The sequence below is a fragment of the Anoplopoma fimbria genome, chromosome 19 (genome assembly GCF_027596085.1).
Source record: "Anoplopoma fimbria isolate UVic2021 breed Golden Eagle Sablefish chromosome 19, Afim_UVic_2022, whole genome shotgun sequence".
Lineage (NCBI taxonomy): Eukaryota > Metazoa > Chordata > Actinopteri > Perciformes > Anoplopomatidae > Anoplopoma > Anoplopoma fimbria.
This window is the reverse complement of record NC_072467.1, coordinates 27,961,925-27,985,480: the sequence shown is the minus strand read 5'-3', so window position 1 is coordinate 27,985,480 and position 23,556 is coordinate 27,961,925. Positions and strand designations below refer to the sequence as shown.

At 38.7% G+C, this 23,556-nt stretch overlaps 2 protein-coding genes across 2 annotated transcripts; both read right to left on the bottom strand.

The window, feature by feature from the left end:
- Positions 1 to 5,001: 5,001 nt before the first annotated feature.
- On the bottom strand, positions 5,002 to 22,251 carry slc7a10b (solute carrier family 7 member 10b; the record flags this gene model as incomplete). The annotated part of the gene is made up of 11 exons (XM_054619979.1): positions 5,002 to 5,132; positions 5,234 to 5,411; positions 6,385 to 6,534; positions 11,105 to 11,201; positions 11,292 to 11,395; positions 12,062 to 12,185; positions 13,118 to 13,271; positions 13,361 to 13,486; positions 17,240 to 17,391; positions 18,118 to 18,322; positions 22,155 to 22,251. Coding segments are annotated over 11 exons (1,518 nt in total), but the record flags the coding sequence as incomplete, so codon positions are not given.
- On the bottom strand, positions 7,692 to 9,197 carry LOC129108255 (E3 ubiquitin-protein ligase TRIM39-like; the record flags this gene model as incomplete). The annotated part of the gene is made up of 1 exon (XM_054619978.1): positions 7,692 to 9,197. A coding segment is annotated over exon 1 (1,506 nt), but the record flags the coding sequence as incomplete, so codon positions are not given.
- Positions 22,252 to 23,556: the final 1,305 nt, after the last annotated feature.

The window sequence follows — 23,556 nt, the reverse complement described above, 5'->3', positions numbered from 1 at the left end:
TTGTAAAATTATTAAAAAATAGAGCGAAATGACTGCACAGTTACACATAAACCAAAGAGACACCTTCACAATGTTTGTTTAGTCCAAACATTTCAGCAGAATCAATTAGTCCATTTAAGAATATAGAATATATTAACATTGTTAGCATTAATACTAATATAATACTAATATATTGTTAGCATTAATACTAATACATTTACATTATTAATAGAATGACTTATACATTAATACCATTAATATTATTACTAAATCATTAACATAATTAACAAATATGACTAATACATTAGATTATTAACATTATTTCTTGTACATTAACATTATGAATATCATTACTTAAACAATAGCATTATTACTTAACATCAACATAATTAACATTATAACTAACTAATTAACATAATTAACATTTATACTAACACATTGACATGATTAATATTATAACTAATAAATTAACATTAATAATATGATTACTAAAACATTAAAATTATTAAAAGGAGAAGCAACAAATATTTCTGAAGCTGGAACCATGAAAAGTTTTTACATAAAGAAAGACTTAAATGAATAAAATTGAGTCCAATTGATTTCCTGTCAATCCACTTATTGATAAATGGACTAATTGATTCTGCTGAACTTGTTGGTTAGTTTAAATTATAACAAAACATCTTATTTAATAAACTCTTTGTATGTTTTGTGTGTAAACATCTTTATTTGTTAGGTAACTAAAGCTGCCAGATAAATGAAGTATTTCCCTCTGAGATGTGGTGGAGTGGAAGTAGAAGTACCTTAAACGTATACTTAAGTTCAGTACTTTAGTAAAGGTACTTGGTTACATTCCACCGCTGATATATATATAGAACAGCAGAAAAGTCATTGTTGTTTAATATCTTTAATATACTTCGATCAGCTCAAAAAGTTAAGACAGCATGAGTCCCGTTCCAATTCATTCAGATTTATTGTGTCGCTACAGTTATTTTACTCATTTTTACAAAAAGTTAAAATTCCATATAATGACAAATAATTAACAGTGTAAAAAGTGTCTGTTTGTGAAGACAACAGCTGCTTTCTGCTTTTTTTGTTTTTTACATGTTATTTACCAAAAGCACGAATCCCCCTTTAGTCTAGGAGGATAGAAATTAAAAAAACTTCTGTTACAGAATAAGGTTCACTCTATTTGAGAAAGCAGAGAAAAGGATTACTGAACTGGAGTGAGAATATTACTCAAGAATAAAAACTGTGGAAGCCAATCTGTAAGCTTTGCTGAATAATACTATCACACATGCTTGGTCAAAAGCTGTAGATTCTCAAAGATTTGATCAAAATTAAATTCCAATTAAAGAATTAAAAGTATGCCGAAATAATGACAGAGTGATAACAATTTGTATAAAGATTATATTTATGCTATGTTTAATGTCTTTCCGCTTACTACAGGCAAGCCACCTTTAAACTGTAACTTTTCTGAATGGAGTTTGGTGGAATGGATCGATCGGGGATATATGCTATGCTAACTATGAGTGCTTCAAAACTATCTTCTGTAACTTGATTACTAGAATAGAAATATTCTCATGAGTCAACTAGTTTCAAGCAGGAGCAGGTGAAACAAAGAAGAATGTTCAGTAATACATAAACAGAAGGGCATGAATGAAGCTGTGTCCCAATTCCACATAACTGGAAGCACGTGTAGACTGAAAAGTAACAGATACCAAAAAAGTCAGAATTCACACTAAAAAAATATTATTTAGGTGTGCTTTTGATATATGCTATTGTCCCACAATGCAATGCACCAAAGAAATGACTCACAGCTGCAAAAAAAAAAAAAAATCAAGCTCCGGAAAGATCTTTAAAAACAAAAAAAATATCTTTAAAAAAAACATTTTCTTTAACTGTGAAGTTTAATTTCAGTCGTCCGATGGTGCACATATTATATAGTTTCTGTTCTGTCGTACAATTGAGGTACTTGTACTCCATTTGAGTATTTCCATTTTATTATTATTTATTTTATACTTCTACTACATCTCAGAGGCAAAAGTTGTGATTTTTACTTCACCGAATTTCATAACTTCAGTTACTTTACAGATTCAGATTATTCAAACAAAGTATAATCAACTAATACATGATACTATTATTAATATAGATTAAATTACCCAGCAGTATATAAAGTCATTAAAATGAGCTCCACCTTTGCGAACTTCAACATTAAAGTGATGAAAACACATTAATGCATCAATAATGATAATACAATAATATAATATATATTATTATGCAAATAATTAGAATTAGATTCTAATGCAATTTAATTTTACTTGTAACGAAAAGCTTCTTCCACAGCTGATACATTTCTGTTAGTTTTAATGTTGACTCTTGCATACTAACTAAAACGACAGTATAATATAAATATTAGTATATACATGTATCACAAACGGTATACAGTTAGTGTGTTTTATGGTACTGGGACACAGCTTTCATTCAAAACACTATGAACAACTGCATGAATCATAAACTTTCAGATTTGATGTGATAAAAGTAATTTGCGTATTAGCTGGATAACAGCAGGATTATCACTTTGTACAAACATCACCAACTTCATCTGTTTGTTTTTTGTGCAAACATAAACTCTACTATTGATTATTATATTTTGCATTATGATAAAACAGACACTCTTTAAATTACACATCTTTCTGTTTTTATGTGTCAAATGACTGCACAGTTGTAAAATAATGATTTAATCAGGCGGCAAAAAGAGTCTTAAAGCTGCATTCTCTCTACTGTCCACCAGGGGGCGACTCCTCTGGTTGTATAGAAGTCTATGAGAAAATGACTCTACTTCTCTCTTGATTTATTCCCTCAGTAAACATTGTAAACATGAGTTTATGGTCTCAATCTCTAGTTTCAAGTCTTCTTCAATACAGCATGATGTTCATTTAGTAAATGATGCTCCATTTAGAGTCAAACAGACCATAAAGCAGGGGATGCTTTAGGGCGGGGCTACACACTGATTGACAGGTCGACACCAGAGACGTATACGCCGTCTCTACGTCACTCCTCCTCAGTCCTAATATGGTCACTTCCTGTTCACTGGTTGCAAAAAAACAAGAAGAAATGGAGCAACATGGATAATATTAATTTAAAAAAAGGGCCCAATCTGTCTTAGTCACACATTTCATTAGCACGACTTAATAAACATAACAAAAGCTGCCACAACAACAATCTTTAAAGGATTTGTACGCACTTCTACAGTAAATCAGTCGATTCCAACAAACCAGAGCGATGTGCATCGATGTGAGAGAGCAGCAGCAGGTGAAATGAACACGACTACTTTTGTTAACAACAGATTAATAAACTCGAGCGTGCACTTGGTCTCTGGGGTTCGACGGTGCTTTGTGCAAAATGAGTCCAGCGCCATCTGGTTTTACAAAAGGAGAGGAAAAGAGTTCAAACTGAACGTCAAAAAGAAAAAACAGACGGTGGAAGACCAAAGTGCTTCTCAAATATACAAATGCAATACACAAAAAGCGAAAAAGGCAATCGCAAAATATATTAAAAATCTATTAGAGTGAATGTGTTAATAAACAACATTTGAATATACATCTTCCCCCAGTAAAGGCCTTTTCACACTGGGTCTGAAAATCCCATGAAAATAAACTATTTTTAAAAGATAGACACATAAAATCTATGATCTCTGGCAGTGTTGGAAAGTACATTTACTGTAGTACAATTTTGAGAAGCTTATGCTTTACTTAAGTACTTTCATTTTCTGCTTCTTTATACCTTCACTTCATCACATTTTTCTTTAAGCTTCTAGTTACTTTGCAGATTCTGATTAATGCTTTAATGCATCAACAATTATAAAAACAATAATACAATATATATTATTCTGAAATGGGCCATTCTGCAAAACCTGATGCGAATACTATTTTATTCTTACTTCTTACTACAGAACAAATTAATAATTTCTCTGTCTGTCTGTGTGTCCTTCTCGTATCTCATGTACTGTTCATCCGATCTGCTTCACACTTGGTGGGTATATTACTGAGGACTCAAGGATGTGCAGTGTTGAAACTGGTGCAATTTGGCCCAATGGTGGCGCCATAACGACGAACTCTACGATTTGGCCTGTAACTTTTGAACCTTAAGTCTCAGAAATGAGATGACGCTGTTCTGCTAGCTTCTGAAACTCAATGCAATCTCTCATTGAGAGTAACTTTTACTGGTGTTTCTGAAAAAGTGAAATGTGTTCTGTTTACTGTCCACATTCTGAGATAAATTAGTTTAGAGGATATAAGAATTCAAACCCAAAGTTAGCAACAATTCATATGTTATCACTATACAACGACATAGTGAAATAAACATTACATTTAATTCAAACCAGAGTCTATAGCCATGCAGCTCCGTGCAGGTTTAATGTTCACCATGTTCCCCACCTCAGTTTAGTTTGCTAGCATGCTAACATTAGCTATTGTGAAAATATCAAATATGTATATTAATGGGGAAATGCATGCAGCAAAAAAGAACAAAAATGCATAAATGCTGTGTAGTTATGCCTCGAAGTTTCACTCGACTGCAGATCTTTTCTAAAATAAAAAAATGTCTTCATTTTTTAAAGAGTATTGGCTCCAGATTGGTTTGTGACTTGGTGTGAAAAGGCCTAAAGGCACAATAAACCAGCGGCAACATTCAGAAGAAAGAGCCGCCAATCGTCAGAATTCTGTCATGCTACACAAAAAAAGGAACAAATAGGGTCCAAAAATGGGCGTTAAAGTCATTTTCAACAGTGTGAAACTGTTGGCATTAGGTTGTTGTAACTTGACGACTTAGTAGAAAAAAGATGAAAAGAAAAATAATTGTGTTTCCACTCAACTGCAGGGAAAACCAGAGTCTCAGAGGGTCAAAGGTCAGACAGGAAGCTCCCAAACCAGGAAGAAGTGTCTGGACTTACACAGTGACGGAATAAAAACAAAGAGGCATAAACAAAAAAAAAGATCTTCATGGATTCAGAGAAAAAAGTTTTTAAGAATTGGCAGACAAAGTGCTCCTGCCTGAGGACCGGTCAGTCCATTCTGATGGATTGTCGATCTCGATGGGGTCAATCTGAGGAAAGACCACGAAACACAACCTCTGGCCCACGTACGTCGCCCTCTCTGCAGGAAAACAAGAGTTATATATTCAATTATAAACACAATATATATTAGCTACAACACAGAGTAGAAATCTTTCAACAGGCCTCCTTTTGGAAACTCACCAATGAAGTTGTAGATGCACTTTGGTTTTTCTCTCCAATGGACGCCCAGGAAGTAGACGGGTACGCCGGTGAGCATGATGACCAAACCGACGCCACAAACCACCGGCTCGGAGTAAAGACTGAAACCCAGCAGCAGCGCCCAGAACATCAGGTAACACACCGGGACCAACAGGTTCACCTGGAGGAAACGTGGTTAAAGGTTTACAATCACTCACCGATTATGGATTTGGAGGAAATACTCAGATTTTTTTTACTTCAGCAAGAGTAATATCACACAGTCAAAATACTTTAAACAAATAAAAGTCCTGCATTGAAAATGTTCATTATATATTCTATCATTAGATTATTATCACTCATGTGTTAAACTAATGATAACTAATAACTAATGATGATTTTCATAACTAATTAATCTTCTGATTATTTTCTACATAAATCAATTGATTGTTTGGTTTGCAAAAATAGTGAAAATAGAGAGAAAGGGTCTCACAATTTCCCAGACTGCAAAGTGACACCTTTACAATGTTTTTGTTTAGTCCAAAGCTCAACATAAGTATTAACATATTAATATTATTAACATTATTATAAAAAAACATTATTTCTAACATATCTAGGCTTTGACTGATACATTAGCATTATTAATAATACAAATAATACATCAACAGTATTAACATTATAAATAATATATTAACATTATTAAAATGATCAAGAATACATTAACATTATTAACATTATTAGAAGGAAAAACAGCAAGACTTCAAATTTGAGAAGCTTGAACCATTAAATGTTTTAAAATGAAAAATGTCTTAAAAAATAATGTTATAGTTTCATCATGCTGTATTGAAGAAGACTTGAAACTAGAGATTGAGACCATAAACTCATGTTTACAATGTTTACTGAGGGAATAAATCAAGAGAGAAGTAGAGTCATTTTCTCATAGACTTCTATACAACCAGAGGAGTCGCCCCCTGGTGGACAGCAGAGAGAATGCAGCTTTAAGACATGAAGCACTGACTTCACTTTTCAGAACAGGAGGTTGCCGCCTGGTTTCCCTCTGACACTCAATCAAAGTACCTCAAATGTGTGCTTTAGCACAGTACTTTTGTAAATATACTTGGTTACATTACACAACTTGTATAAAGAAGTATTGGTACCTTGATGGGTCTGAACAGGTTGGGTTTCTTCCAGCGGTAGTACAACAGGCCTGCGATGGTGACTCCGTACGACAGATAGTTGATGAAGGAGACATAGTTGATCAGGTTGTGAGTCTCACCGATGCAGAGTATTACAATCGTGGCAGCGCACTGAAAAAACACAGCAAGGCATGACAAGGGGATGAATACTAAAAAGGTACTTCACAGATGTTAGAGCTACATGTAAAAAGTATAACGTTACATGCATTTTAAATTCAAAAATAAAAGTGTGGCTGCACATCTCAGAATTGATCGTACTAGCATACTCCTGTATGCAAAGAACATTCCAACACATAGAGTTCTCCTCTCAGATATCTGACTGGACACATTCAAGTTCTGCTTTAAACTTTGACTGACGATAACTGAAACTCTTCAGCTGCTACATTTTAAAGTTAAAACCTAAAACAGATTCAAAACAAAAAGCTTCTTGAGACACTTTCAGTTTCCAGTTGAAGCTTTAATCTCATTTTCTCATGATGAATTTGGATGTACAGATATTGTGAAATGTAATATCTTTCACACTTAACATCAACAAACAAAGCAATGTTCGAACCTGCTGAGCTACATGGAAACTTTGAAGATATTATCAATAATCTAATCCTAGCCCCTCCCCCCACCAAAACCCGTTCTTCAACGCTGTCATCAATCACAAGTTTATCTAACACAGTAAGAGCTTTCACAGCTCTAATCTGGTTTCTGCTCCAAGTTCAATGAGTTTAACTGGATCAAGTTACTAAATAAACCCAGAATCTGGAACATGGACTGATGTTAAACACCCCTGATCCAGGTTTTCTTCAGTAAAGATCAGGATCCTTGAAACATTTTAAAGTCTTAAAGTATACCTGAATACTCACAGAAGAATTTCTGAACTCAATTAATGTTCTTATTGGATCAATCATTCAGAAGAATCAACTTTGACATGAACATTTTGGTTTGTTTATACAATTTGTTGTTGTTTTAATATCCTTGGCTCTAAATAAAAAAAATTACACTCTGAGAATAGAAAGTTTTTTTCATCACAGGTGTTTTCTTATTAGTTGTTGTACCGTTGATGTCCACCCCATCACCATGACAACCAACAACATCATGAGGACAATAGAGTCACGTGTTCCTCAAAGACCCGGAGAAGTAAATTCAGTACGTCTTGACATATACTGATTGATGTGCATCATCATCATCATCATCATCATCGCAGAGTCGTCACTATCATCATCATCGTCGCTGTCATCATCGTCATCATCGTCATCGTCGCTGTCATCATCATCATCGTCATCGTCGCTGTCATCATCATCATCATCGTCATCGTCGCTGTCATCATCATCGTCATCATCGTTGCTGTCATCGTCATCGTTGCTGTCATCATCGTCATCGTCATCATCGTCCTCCTGTTCTACAGTCACAGAGAGCTTCATTGGTAAAACCTTCAGCGGGAGGCCCACAGTGTTAATGTAGGGAAACATCCTCTCAGTGAAGGTGTGTGTGAAGGTGTGTATGTGTGTGTTGGTATCAGGATCAGAGAACCACAGCTTTCCTCTGTTCCAGTCCAGATTCACTCGGATCCTCTGGAGCTTCTTCTGGACTACGAGATCAGTGTCTGGATCCGATGGGGAGAACGTGTTGTATTTACCGTAGAAGAACTCTATTTTCCATAATCCGGACGGTATGACTCCCTTCCTCTGGACGGACTCTTCTAACACACCGACTGACCAGACTTCACTGTCTCCAACCTGGACGTCCCAGCTGTGAGTCCCAGAGTTAAAGCCCTCAGAGCCCAGAACAGAGAAGTAATAGTAACCATCGATCCTCTCTGGATTATCAGGAAGCTGCTGTTTCTCTCCTGGTCTCACACTGGTCAGATCTTCAGACAGGAGGAGTCTTGAACCAGCAGTGTTTGGGTCCAGAACCAGAGGAGTGTAGGAGACCATGTCCTTCATCTTGTTCCAGATGTTGAAGGTCAGGTTGCCCAGGTGTTTGGCCTCATCTATCAGAGCTCCTGAGAGCAGCTGTGGATCCTCCAGCAGGGGGCGCTGCTGGACTCTGTCCACTGCAGCCTTGTTGTTGAGGAATGAGACGTCTTCAGCTCTCAGCTCGTCCTCTGTGGCTCTGACTGTGTCTGAAAGAGCTGCTATCTCTCTGCTCAGAGCCTCCATCTTCTCCTTCATCATCTGACTCTTCTGCTCCTCTTCCTCCCTCACTGCAGCCATCCTGGCCTCCTCTTCCTCCTCTAGAAACTGGTGGAGCTTCTGAAACTGATCCTGAATCTGCCTCTCTGTGCGTCGGGCCTGGACCTTCATGTGTTCTGCTGTTTGATCAAACTTCACTTTAACTCGTTCACAAACCTTTAACTTCTCCTTTAAGGGCTCCAGAGTTTCCTGAAGTTTCTTCTTGTGTTGTTGAGCAGCTTCATCGATGGGTCTGAATCTGTGGTTGGTGTGTTTTTCTGAATCTCTGCAGACGACACACACTGGCTGCTGATGGTCCAGACAGAAGAGTTTGAGTTTCTCAGAGTGCAGACTGCAGAGAGCCTCTGAAGCTCTCTGATCTCTCTCCTGTAGGAAACTCTCACACAGGTTCCTTAGAGCAAAGTAAGGATGTAGGAAGTCATTTGAAAATGTCTTACAAAGTGGACAGTCTTCTTCCAGGATATCCTTCTCTGTCCACCAGCTCTGCAGACACACTCTACAGAAGCTGTGGCTACATGGCAGAACAACCGGATCTTTAAAGACGTCATGGCAGACAGAACAGCAGAGATCTTCTCCAAATATGGAAGACATGTGTTCTCTGAGTGAAGCTGAAAACACAGCAGGTAGACGGCTCAGTCACTACCTGTTCCTATGAAAGTTACTTTTACTCCGAGTCTTGTAAATCTTCTGTTCAGTTTGTATATTCAGCAGCCGTTAAAAGTGGAAGTATCCCAGTCCTCCCAGTATTCCCTCCTGTACACGTCCTCTCTTAGTGGAAGTGGCGTTTTTTGTGAGTTTGTTTCGTCTCAGTGAGGCAGAATAACCAGTTTCCATGTTCTTAACCCCTCAGGTTAGTCAAACTACAGTTTTTCAGGTTTAGTTTCATTCCAAACTGTTTGCAAACTAAAACAACAAAAGTAACTGTCAAACTGTGCTTTAAATATTGAGTTAGTCACTCTTGTGTCAGTCTGGTTGAACCATTGTACAGTTTTTGGTTCTCCAGGTACAAAACAAACCTTCCATACAAAACTAGAAAGGTGCACTCAGCAGATCTCTGCCAGATGTGTCTGCAACGACCGCTGCTGTAATGTTTGATTGAATAAATACAAACCACAGTTGTCTAACCCTACCTCTAGACTGTAAGTGTAACAGAATTCACTGTTATCTATCAGCAGATGTCTTTGCAGGCGCTGCTTTCAGCTCCTTCTCATGGGCATAAACAAGACTTGACTATCAAGTCTACTAAGCAAACTGTTTTCCCCACTTCATTCAAACTCAGAAACAAGCAACAATGTATGCAGGCAAACAGCTCCAAGTTGCACATATTAAACTTTATACAATCTGAAAAACTGGTAGATTTTGTTAACCGTCCAAAACGATAAGTAAGTCAACCAACAGCCAGCAATGTAAGCCACAAATAGGCTGTAAAGCATTGTCACAAAGACACACAAGCAGCAATATATGCAGGGAATTGGTTCGAAGTAATTGTATAGTACACTGCACCCAATTCTGCCAAAAACTAAATTCAACCCACATAGCTGTCTGTCCTCAGAGCAGCAGCGGATTGGTGGAAATGTAATCAACAGTGTTTGTATTGGTAGTTTCGTTAGTTGTTAGCAGTTAGCCATCACTTGATCCAAAACCAAAAAAGTGAGTTGGCCAACAGCTGGCAATGTAAGCAACCAATGGGCTGTAAGTGTTTCCTTTTACCCAACTATGTCTTTAGTCACAGTGCAGCGGCCGAGAGGTACTCAGCAGTGTGTGCACTGATAGTTTTGTTAGCTGTTAGCCAAAAAATCCCTCCAAAACAATAGAAGTGAGCAAACTGTCGGCTTGAGGTTGTCGATGCACTCAGCTGTGTTATCTCAACGGGCCCTACCAACCGGGGCCGGTTAAGAGTAGTCAGCGAGGAGTCATCAGGCAGTCAATGGCAGTATAAGACAGGTAATAAAAGGTGTTTTGAGAAAGTGTGAGGCAATGCAACCACGAGAGGTCCTTGAAAATGCAGCTATACTTGGGCACCCAAAATAGATTTAGAGATTAGCCGTGGACAGACACAGGTGCACACTCACGCACGCACACTGCATGATCCTCCTGGTTGGGATATTAACATCTATTTTTAAAGAGGACTTGCTCCAACCTAAAAGCATGGCAGACCATTCAAACATGAAGAGTAACCTACTCAGACACCTGACTGGACACAATCAAGCTTTATGGCTTCAATTTTGTGATCATGCAAACATCACTTTGTTGGTTTCAGAGTCAGAAATAAAGCACTAGAGCAAGACTGGATTTCCAACTTCATTCATATCAAATCAACAATTTCTTTACCCTTGGCAAATCTGTAATCCAAATTTCCATTGACACGTTTTTAAACATCCTGCTGACAAATAAACACTTACGTACGCTAACAAGAGAGGCAACATCAAAATAACTGTATCCTGTATATAGACGGTTCCACAAAGATTGTTGTAACACCGCTGTGAGGTTGTACGTACGCAGACCAGCAGGGCAGGGATGGGGGTGCAGTTCTTGTAATGGATCATGGCCAGCAGGCTGGGCAGGTGACCCTCTCTGGCTCCAGAGAAACACAACCTGAGGGCAGAAACATCAGACGGCCCGTCAGCAGCCATTTTTAAAGCAGTGTAGGAGCATGAGGGGGTATGATGGAGCAGCAGGTCTCACCTGGAGGAGGTGAACAGGTAGCCGTTGATCCCTCCGAAGGTGGACAGAGCCACCGAGATCGGCATGATGACTGAGAACATTCCCAGAAGCTTCTCTCCGAACGTCTGGACGGCAGAACGACAGACAGAATCACTGATGTGATGAACTTTACAGCATGAATGGTGAGAGATGGACAATTCTAGGGCTGTACTGAATAGTTTGAAGCTTCTTTCATAACGTTAACAAATTCTGAATCAACTTTTGAATGCTGCACCGTTTCTTCGTCTGTTTATTGTGTTTAAATCCGTATTTCTGCACACGTGCAGATAAGGATCAGACATTATTATACTATTTGTACAATTAGATTCCAGTTGTGGCTGCGTAGTATTGACTCTGACTCGTGTGATCCGGTCCAAAAGTCAAAATATATTTAAAAAAAGAGATAGATTTTTGATTGTTTTTATCAAACGAAATATTCTTCTTCAATCCATATTTGTTGCCTTTTATCTGATATTCATGTACTTTTTACTCTATGATATTTATAGTATCTTATAGACATGTCTGCATTCTGGATCTACTTATCCACTGTTGTAAATGGAAATGTAATATTTATACCTTATTTCTTACAGTAGTGTACAAGTATGTCAAGATTGTACTTGAGTAGATGTACTTTGTTACATTTCACCATTGGTAGCTTGTACTGTTTTCTGATCTAGAAAGTGATTCTTATCCACCGCTGACCTAAATTAGATGATAATTGCGACTGATGGTCATTTGTCCACGTTACTCACTACAGCCACGGCATTGGATGACAGCAGCTCCTCGGGCGACATGGAGGAGAAGTAGGCGATGTTGGTGAGCGTGTACACAAAGGTCACCAATGGTATGGAGATGTAGATGGCACGAGGTAGATTCCTGACCGAGGTCACACACACACCATGCACAGATGATACAATCAAAACAACAACAAAAAAACAAGCAATCAAACATGCATGGAAGTTGGGTTCACAGATAATTATAAAAAGTAGAAAATGGTGACAGCAAGCAACAAGTTTTGGATGGAAAATATCAACCAACAGAAATCTCAATAAATAGGCTGATTTTTTTTTACTTTTATCAATTTTACCCCTTGAAAAAAGCATTTTTAAGAAAAAGCCTGTGAGATTTCTGCTGCAAGAAAATATCAACAGAAAATATGGATCTCCTTTGACAAACAGTATAATGTTCTTGTTATAAAAAGTTAAGATGTAGAAAATGCAAATGAGCCAGTTTATGCACCAGACCCCGTTCCAAAAAAAATAAAAAAAAAAACTGAAAATGATGGGCCATAACAACACCAAACATGACTCCACAAAAAACGGATATTAAAGGAATAGTTCAACAGAGAAGAACGTAGTGTAAAAACGTAAATTTGTTTTAAAACAGTCCAAGAAATAGTCCTACACATTATGCCATGTAAAACTTCAAATTGTCATTCTACACTTTGGTTTTGTACGGATTAAAAAAACACAATACAACATGCTAATCTGTGAGAATTTAAAATGGTGGTTGGTGGATTTTTGTTACCATTGGACAGAGCCAGGCTAGCTGTCTGCCTCTGTTTCCAGTCTTTATGCTAAGCTAAGCTAACCAGCGGCTGGTGCCACCTTAATATTGAATGAAAAGATATGAGAGTGGTATTGATCTTCTCTGCCAGAAAGAAAAAAATAAACCCATTTTCCACAAAGTCAAACTATTCCTTTAAGATTAAATTTAGACAAAAGCTGCCCCTGACAAAAAGCCCAGAATGAGCTGAGTCTGAAGCTGGAGGATGTTGGGAAGGTGATGAGAACAGCGTAAATATTCACCGTCTGGGTTCAACCACTTCCTCCGTCACGTAGTTGAGGAAGTTCCAGCCGCTGAAGGCGAAGGACGCCTGCAGGAAGGCCAGAGCGATCTGACCCACCGTCGGCGTCCTGTCCATGGCGAAGGCCACCTGGGGGGTCAGCGCCTCGTAGTTACCTGGAACATCAAGCAGACATTTGAGTGGGTTTTTCTCTCTTCTTCAGTGGAGCAGTGAAACTTTAGGGGTCACAAGCTGAGGACGTTACCTTTGCAGATCTGAACCAGGCCGACCACGATGATGAGGCCCAGAGCCATCAGCTTCCCCACCGTGAAGACGTCCTGGATCCTGGTGGCCATACGAACGCTGGAGCAGTTCACCCAGGTCAGCAGCACTGAGCGGGAAAAACGCAGTGAGGATCACAGTCCAACCAGGAGGACTCTGGAAAAACTGACTTAAGCTAGGGGTCGTAATCTTCGTCTAAAACATTTTGTTGAAATTCCCTTTGACAACAAACAAGAGAAAAATCTGGTATCTGTTGTTGTCAAAGGGCTGTAATAAGCCAGTTATTACATTCAGCCTGAATGTAATAATTGGACGGGCGACCTGTCGACCTACGCTCACTCTGCCAGTTAGCTCAACAGCTGTGAGTACTGACCGTAGACTGTATGTAAGAAGTGGACGTAGTCATTGTGACGTCATCCATTGGTTTGTTGACTGCCGTTATGAAGCCTCGAGTTTGGCGATTTTGCCGTCGCCATCTTGTATTACGGCCATCGCCATGTTTGTTTTCTTTGCAACCAGTGAACAGGAAGTAACCATATTTGAGTCAGTTTCTCATAGACTTCTATACAACCAGAGGAGTCGCCCCCTGATGGACACTAGAGAGAATGCAGCTTTAAGACCTTTTCTCATAAACTTTTCAAAAGTAGTTTAAAATTTTCCATTTATTCTGACCGAAACCTGGATAATGATGTCTGCTTACAATGGTAAAAAGACTGTTTCTATCTGCATATGACATTGTAAATAACCCAAATAAAATATTTCACAGTAATTCCCATTAATTCCAATGGAAAGTTTCTGCCTTGTATATCCACAGTATTCTGCAACCCTAGGTCACACATCACATCGTACTCATTTACGCATAACCAGGACCTTATGATCTACTAGTATGTGTCAAGCTCAAAACCTAAATTTCCCATAATGCAACTCAGCTGCATCTTTTCATTAAATACAAACATCCTCCAAACCTCACACATACAGTTTGTAAGGCTGGCTTTCTGTTATCAATTTGTATTGATTTATCATCATTTTTGTCTAAAAAACAAACAAACTGAGATAACCCTGATGACATCACCACAGTATGACATCACCCAGGTAATTTCATCAGACTTGACTGAGTTCCTGCAGAGCAACAGAAGAGTTTATACAACAGGCCGATTATCCCTGACCATGAGGAGAAAAACTGACTTTATAAACGTACAATTGTTGGAGTGCTCCTTTAAATGTTTCAGCACCAGTAGAGCCACTACATTGGGGGGAACCGGTGCTGGCGATCCCGCCGGCGGTGGGCGGCAGCAGCCGGTTGCCATGGGAGGCAGGAATGTGGGAAACGGGCGAGCGAGGGAGGGCACGATTGTTTTACCTCGTCCATCATTGTCACCGGCTTTGCCCCGCTCTCTCTCATGGTGGCCTCGCTCTCCGACTCAAAGACAAGCTGTCAGCGCCACAAAACAAACCACTTCCGTTGCGGTGAGCAAACAAAACGTGGCAAGCCCCCCTTTTCCTGAGAAGGCTGGGCAGAGCTCAGAGCTCACGTTTCAGCATCCAGCTCCAAATAAAACTAGTGAATGATGGCATCAGAGGAGAGGAATCACACTCTGAAGTCTCGCCGTTTCACCCCGCAGACGGGATTTCACGCCAGACGGTTATTTACTCATTGATGGGACAAAGAGGCTTTGTGGATTGATGGCGTTCAGTGCAGGTACTCTAAAGCAGGACACCAAGCAATTAGGCAGCCTGACAGGTCCACACGGACTAATGTGGAGTCAGCGCCGCACAACACTGACATCCTGCATGTGCCCGTCGAAAGTCCTAATGTAGCATTTATTTTTTATACAATCCATTTTTGATGGGAACATTTGAATTTTTTAAGAGTGAGGAAGCTGCTCTCACATCCCCGAAATCTGCAGATACTTTCGCTGAGGTTAAGGCCATCGACTAGTTTTTCCTTCTCCCAATAATCCTACTTTATGGTCTGTTTGACTCTAAATGGAGCATCATTTACTAAATGAACATCATGCTGTATTGAAGAAGACTTGAAACTAGAGATTGAGACCATAAACTCATGTTTACAATGTTTACTGAGGGAATAAATCAAGAGAGAAGTAGAGTCATTTTCTCATAGACTTCTATACAACCAGAGGAGTCGCCCCCTGATGGACACTAGAGAGAATGCAGGTTTTAGGATTCTTCTACATTGGCTTCACTCGGCAGAACCGCTGTTTTCTTTTTGTAAAAATATATATTTCTTTATGAAAGTAAAGACGTAAGAATAAAACACCAAAGTATGGTTTACATTTAGTTCTTCCTTGTCATTAGGAAGTGCCTTCATCTCTTCAAGTGTTGATTGTAAGAATAAATGTTACTTAACAAACATTCCATCTTCCAGTCCTGCTCTTCTCTCTCAGCGACTACCAGGGCCATGAAACGTTCTTTAAAAGCCTTCTCCCGGCTGTTACATAAGAGACGTTTCACACGTGACCACTTCCACTCTGACTCACTTAAGAATGGACTTGTAGTTTATTGATGAGCTGGATTATGATGAGCATTAGAGAGGAAAGATCAGGATCCACCAGCAGCAGACGCAAGACAATCGTCCTACATGAAGGATGCAAACGCACTGCAGCAACACACAGCATCTCTCCATGCAGAATCAAAAATAGAGTAGGAGTGGAGCTGTTATGTGTGATGCAGTATGCAGGGCATTGTAGGTAAAAAATAAGCAATTACGTAGTCAGAAAAATAACTCAAGATTCCTGAGATAAAAGTCGTAAATTTCTCAGAATAAAAAAATCGTAAAACTTTTTGCGGTCGACAGTAAATTTAATCTCAGTGTTTTCCTCGTACTTTTTTTGTTAGTTTTTTCCCCTGTGAATATGCCATTTAATCTCAGAAAATACCAAAGATTTTTACATAAATTTACAATATTTTTCACGACAATTTGTGATATTTTCCCATTAATTTCCTCTTATTCTCAAATAATACTTATATTTATCCCATAAATGTATGACTTAAATCTTGCAGATTTAAAAAACAAAAACATTTTTTTGCTGTAAATGTACCATTCAAATTCAGATAAAACCTACATTTTTCACATAATATTTTTTTCTCGAAAACAATTTGTAATTTTCTTTTCTCAAAAATTTGCTTCTTGAATCTTGAGAACACATACGTTGATTAGCATAAAATAACAAGTTTTTTTTCTCAGAATATTACTCCCCTCCCAATGCTCTGTAATTTTATTTTTACCTACAATGCCCCTAATAAGTTCTTGTAGGTATGTCCTCTCAACATCGGAATTTTGTTAACTTTAATGCAGCCTTTTTATGACTAAAGATTCCTATTTCCAGTGGTGCAAACCGAGCAATACTCCAGTGTAGAAATACTCTGTTTCAAGTAAAAGTCTTGCATTCAAAATCTTACTTAAGTTAAAGTACAAAGTTATTAGTATCATAGAACTATGCTTTTATTATTGGGTCAAAACTATTGATGCATTAATGTGTTTATCACTTTAATGTTGAGCTCATTTGAATTACTTTATATACGGCTGGGTAGTTTATTCCATAATGACGCATCTTCATTTATTAGTTTATTATATTAAGAAATCTAAATCTGCAAAGTAACTAAAAGTTTCAAATAAATGTAGCGGATTAAAATGTTCCTTTTGAGATTTAGTGGAGTGGAAGTATAAAGTAGCAGAAATTCGAAATACTCAACTAAAGTACAAGAACCTCCAAACTGTACTGAGGTACAGTACTTGATTAAATCCTGTCTGAGCAGACGATGCTAAACATATATTGTTTTTAATTAGAGAGGCCTTCATCTGAAGCTTCAATGTGGGTGAATCTGAGGAATAAAGGCTCACGGAGACACGTGGCGGACAGCATCCGTGTGGCCATGTAAGGAGGAACGCAGTCTGGGAAGACGGGCTGCAGGACGTAGCTGGAGAAGGTGAGGGCGATGACGGCCAGCGTGGTCGGGTACATGATGAGGACGGCGCTCCACAGCAGGAGAAACCTGGAAGAAGGGAAGACCCTCAGCAACTGATGAGTCCAAGTACAGGACTCTCCATAACTTCAGCGTTAAAAATGTACTTTAGATTACACACATGAATACAGGATAACGTTTGTTAGTACTGTAAGAGGTAATAGCTGTGGTATTAGTGTCCTGTTTTCAGTGGAGAGTTTTAATGTGATTGAAGAAATAATAATAAAAAATAAATCTAACAGTAAATAAACATTATAAATAAATAAATATATAGATAAATATAAATAAATGAATGAATAAAAAAAAGATTATAAATTAAAAAGATTATAAATAAAAAAAATATATTTAAATTTAAAAATTTAAAAATTTAAAATTTAAAATTTAAAAATCAAAATTTTAAAATGTAACAAAAATATATAAAAAAATTAAAGATTCAAAAAATTTAAATAAATAGACATTTAAAAAAATAATATATTTAAAAATTTTAAAATGCATAAATAATTTAATTGTTTTTAACCCTCATCCCAAGCTAAATTGATTTGTATGCAGGTGCTGTAAATAACTAACTTAATGGCACATTTGAAGAAATTTCTTCGAGGTTTTAATGAGATTCCGTGATCAGGATAATGGATGGGAAGGATGGACGGACTAACGAACGATTTAAAGAACAGACCGATGGACGGACAAACCTTCCCACAAAGCATGGTCACTAACCGATAGCTAACTACCATCGTGCTCATCAGGCTCTCCACTCACCCCATCAGACCGCCGAAGATCTCGGTGACGTAGGAGTAGTCTCCTCCAGACTTGGGGATGGTGACGCCCAGTTCAGCGTAGCAGAGCGAGCCCAAGGCAGCGATGCATCCGCCCAGTAACCAAACCACCAACGCCACGCCCACCGAGCCCGAGTGCTCCAGGACCCCCTTTGGAGAGATGAAGATCCCGGAGCCGATGATGTTCCCTGTGGAGAGGAGGAAGAAGGTAGTGAGAGTTGTTCCATTTCTGTTTATTAAATACAACATAGCCTCCACTTGTTATCCTGATAAATCACGGACATTACATTTTAACACCAGTAGGAACAAAATGTCAGCCATCTTCCACAGAGATAAACAAAACATTCATTTTGGAACTGTCAAGATCTTTTAAATGATTCATTTATAATCATGATCATTTTTATTAAGGAAAAGCAATACTTTTATATTGAATCTATTTTTTTTTAAATATTTTCTACTTAAAAATGTTCATGAATAAGACCTCAAAGTTCCACTGAAACACCTCCAGTACCATTTAAAAACTGTTCTGGAGCCTTCAATCACGTCGAACCAGCAGAAGTGATTTGCACAGTTGCCTGGGAAAATAATTTGTTTGAATTTTTCAATTTTACTGAAAAAAAATGTAAAAGCCGATGCTGATGAAAATGATGTGGTATGATGCAACGCTCCAGAGCTGGAGGTAAGAAATATGAAAATGAACTCTTCATTTTCCTGACAGCAGAAGACACTGAATCAGTTTATTACTCGATTATTTTGCTTATTTAAAAGAAATAAATGCAAAGTGCATAACAATTTGTGTAGGACTTGAGACATCCTCTGGTTCTGCAGAGTGAAGTCAATGCTTCATGTGTTAAAGCTGCATTCTCTCTGCTGTCCACCAGGGGGCGACTCCTCTGGTTGTATAGAAGTCTATGAGAAAATGACTCTACTTCTCTCTTGATTTATTCCCTCAGTAAACATTGTAAACATGAGTTTATGGTCTCAATCTCTAGTTTCAAGTCTTCTTCAATACAGCATGATGTTCATTTAGTAAATGATGCTCCATTTAGAGTCAAACAGACCATAAAGCAGGGGATGCTTTAGGGCGGGGCTACACACTGATTGACAGGTCCACACCAGAGACGTATACGGCGTCTCTACGTCACTCCTCCTCAGTCCATATATGGTCACTTCCTTTTATCAGCTGCAAAAAGAGAACATGGCGACGGCAGTATGCCAAGACAGCAACAGCAAAATCGCCCAACTCAAGGCTTCATAATGCCTCACTTAATGCATATTCTTTATTTATTCTAAAGAACCTAACAGCAGGTGAGGATAAGAATAAACTTTAATCCAGCCCAAGAACTTTGCACATTCAATGCAAACATTTTCCCACATTAGCATGCCCACACAGCACATGGGACTCGTTTGGGAGTTTTTTTTTCTCATGGTATGCATCACCCAGAACATCTCCAGCATTTCTGCTGCAGCTCCTTAAAAACAGCAGTGACCCGTTGAGAGACCTCAGTCTGCACAATCCAAACTGTTCCCCTCTGAGTTTATACAGAGGACATTAAAACACAAAGAGCTCTATAACGGAGTGAGTTAGAGAAGGAGGTAAAGGCCATCACTCAGCCCGGAGCCTCAGTATGCAGTGTGGAGTACCAGCAGATCCGACACATTCAGACTACAGCGCTACCAGTAGCGCGGCAGAAGGCAGCCAAGTGGCACAGACGGCCATTACATAACCAGACATAAATTATCCACTCGGGGCTGCAGAGGTGGGAAGTGACCGACTCACCTTCTGCATCCTGCAGCTTCCTGAAAGTGACACGCAAAGAGAAAGAAAAACAGATTGTGGAGTGCAGATTAAGGGCTACAAAAAGACGTGCAGTTCACTTTAAAGTGGCAATAAAAACGTCTTAAGGTAACACTTAAGCCATTGAGCTGATGGCCCAATTATGTAAGTAGTGCAATGTTTCTATTTCTGCACATTCCCATAAAAATACCCATTTCTCCATTGTGTGCACACAAACATGTAACTATGCACACATTCTAAAAAGAGCGTGTTAATGTGGAATGTCAGACACATCCAAACTCAAAGCACAAATCCTTTGTGTCTATAGAAATATAAATTGTAAATGAACCCAGTGTGAAATCTTAAGGATTTTTCCAGAAAATGTCTCTTGACGCTGATCCTGGAGCAGCAGCTTGTTCACTCGCTGCTCCCTCTGAATGGAAAGGTGCTTCAGCATTCTGCACACAGGACCTTTCTCTTGTCTTTTCACAAACAAACAAAAAAAAGTCCACCTCAAAGCGAGCAACAAGGGCTTAGTCGAGAGGGAGAAGGAGGTCCAGTTAGCCAAAACCTGCACCCAAAAACCCCGGAGGTCAGACCTCAAGAGGGTCACTGTGATGGTGTGACTGATGGGAACACCTGCTGCAGGGAAGATGGATCTGGGTCCGTCCACGGTGGACTGGTCTCTGCTGGATCTGGGTCTGTCCACGGTGGACTGGTCTCTGCTGGATCTGGGTCTGTCCACGGTGGACTGGTCTCTGCTGGATCTGGGTCTGTCCACGGTGGACTGGTCTCTGGTCTGGGTCTGCTGGACTGGTCTCTGCTGTCTGGTCTGAAGGAGTTTCTGGTGAACCTTCATGATTTCATCTGGTTTCTCCAGAATCCGACCCGGTGGCTCCGATGACGAGCTTTAAGAATAACTTTATAGAAACAGACGATCTTCTCTCTGATGGTCTGTTTACTGATGGAGGTCTATAGAGGATCAGGACTAACCTGAGACTGGTTCAGGACCAGATAAAAATTAAAAGTTGAACCTATGTAGTTTTGTTTTAGACTAATTTAAAAACATGCGGTGGAAAAAAGGTGACTTTTGGGTCTGAAGTTTGGGAAACCAGCTGGTTCTCCATCGCCCTCCTGCAAAGTGAACTTAACATCAATAAGCCACCACAGTTATCTTAAGAGCAGAGTGATGCTGCTGGTGTTCTTACTCTGTGTGTGTGTGTGTGTGTGTGTGTGTGTGTGTGTGTGTGTGTGTGTGTGTGTGTGTGTGTGTGTGTGTGTGTGTGTGTTTTAAATCTCCCTTCTGGCCATTCTGCTCCAGCAGACAATGTTCTTCTGCTTGACCACCAGACTGCTTCTGGACTTCACATCATTTTAGCCACGTAAGCACTTCCACCTCAGTCTGGATGTGAACATGCAAACAAACATGGAGATTTCAGACGAGCAAAGACACAAAAAACCAAAGTGTATAGTGTTGGTCCTCTGGAGCAGCGGTTCTCAACCTCTTTTCAGTGATGTACCCTCTGTGAAATACTTTTTTAGCCATGTAGCCTTCCTCGTAGCACTTATTGCATTCGTATCAGTTCGCTGCACTTATTGAATTCGTATTTGTTTACTGCACTTATCCTATTCGTAGTAGTTTGTTGCACTTATTGTTTTCGTAGTAATTTGCCTCTGCACTATACTTTTGCTCTGGTTTCTGCTTTAAGATGCTTGTTTAAGAAAGGAGATGCACTTATGACTTCTGGTGACTAGTAGTTCTCTTGAATACCTATGTTGAAGACACTTCCTGTAAGTCGCTTTGGATAAAAGCGTCTGCTAAATGACTGTAATGTAATGTAATGTAATGTAATGTAATGTAAAGTACCCCCTAACCAGCGCAAAGCATCTCTGGTTGAATAAAGATGTAACACACAGCGCTCTGCCATCAGTGTCTGATTATCAAACTGTCAACACTGACGACTGCATTGTTGCATTGAATTCAGTTCATGAACTTACACTTATATTTTATTGAATATTTATTAAATAACAAGGATTTTTGAATGGATGCTAATTTTAAATATATTTTTTAAAAATCTCACATACCCCCTGGAGAGCCTTCAAGTACCCCCATTTGAGAACCAGTGTTCTGGAGGAACCTGGACTCTAACAGGGGGTCAGGATCAGGTCCTGCAGGGATACTTTGTATTTCATGTCTCTGCAGGAACACAGTGTCTCTCTCTCTCTCTCTCTCTTGTTTTTACCTATGATGATGGTGCAGGCGCTCAGCAACCCGATCTCCTTCTTCAGCGTCACCCTGTCGGGGCTTTTCTCCTCCTCCTCCTCCTCTTCCTCCTCTTCCTCCTCCTCCTCCTCCTCCTTCTTCCTCCTCTTGCTGTGCGTCACGCAGGTGCCGCCGCTGCCGTCCTGTCCATCCATGTCCAGCCAGTGTGTCCTCCCAGTGCTCCCAGTGCTCCCAGTGCTCCCAGTGCTCCCAGTGCTGCTGTCCTCTGCCTCTCCGTATTCATGCAGGCTGAATGGGCTGTGCTGTCCGGGGTAGAATGTTAAATACCCCGGACCCCGCGGTGCGTTCAGGGACTCCGGGAGGAACCTGCAGCTCCTCAGACAACACCTCCTCCTGCAGAGGCAGTCAGAGGAGCAGAGAGGATCTATATTATTACACATAATACTATGATGTATTCATAGATCTGTTTAAGAGATGCTACATCTATGAATACCATTATAGTAGTATGTGTGTTTGTAAATGGAGGCTTCCAGAGAAAAGTACTCCTTTTCTAAAGAAGTTCCAATTCAGTTTTACATTATATTACATTATTACATTACATTATATTACATTACATTTATATTATTACATTACATATTACATTATTACATTACATTATATTACATTACATTATTACATTATTACATTATTACATTACATTATTACATTACATTACATTACATTACATTATTACATTACATTATTACATTACATTACATTACATTACATTACATTACATTATTACATTATTACATTACATTATTACATTTATTACATTTATTACATTACATTATTACATTACATTACATTACATTACATTATTACATTATTACATTACATTACATTACATTACATTACATTACATTACATTATTACATTACATTACATTATTACATTACATTATTACATTACATTATTACATTACATTACATTACATTATATTACATTTATTACATTACATTACATTACATTACATTACATTACATTACATTACATTACATTACATTATTACATTACATTACATTACATTACATTACATTACAGTCATTTAGCAGACGCTTTTATCCAAAGAGACTTACAGGAAGTGTGTTCAACATAGGTATTCAAGAGAACTACTAGTCACCAGAAGTCATAAGTGCATCTCCTTTCTTAAACAAGCATCTTAAAGCATAAACCAGAGCAAAAGTATAGTGCAGAGGCAGATTACTACGAAAACAATAATTGCAGTTTTCATCTGTACAAATGAAATAAATCATAATAAAATGCAGAAACTTTTCCATTTTTTTAACATCTTTTACAGACTTTTGAGTAGCTTCATTTTTTAGCAATCAAATGGCAGAACATGTAATAATAATAATAATAATAATAATAATAATAATAAT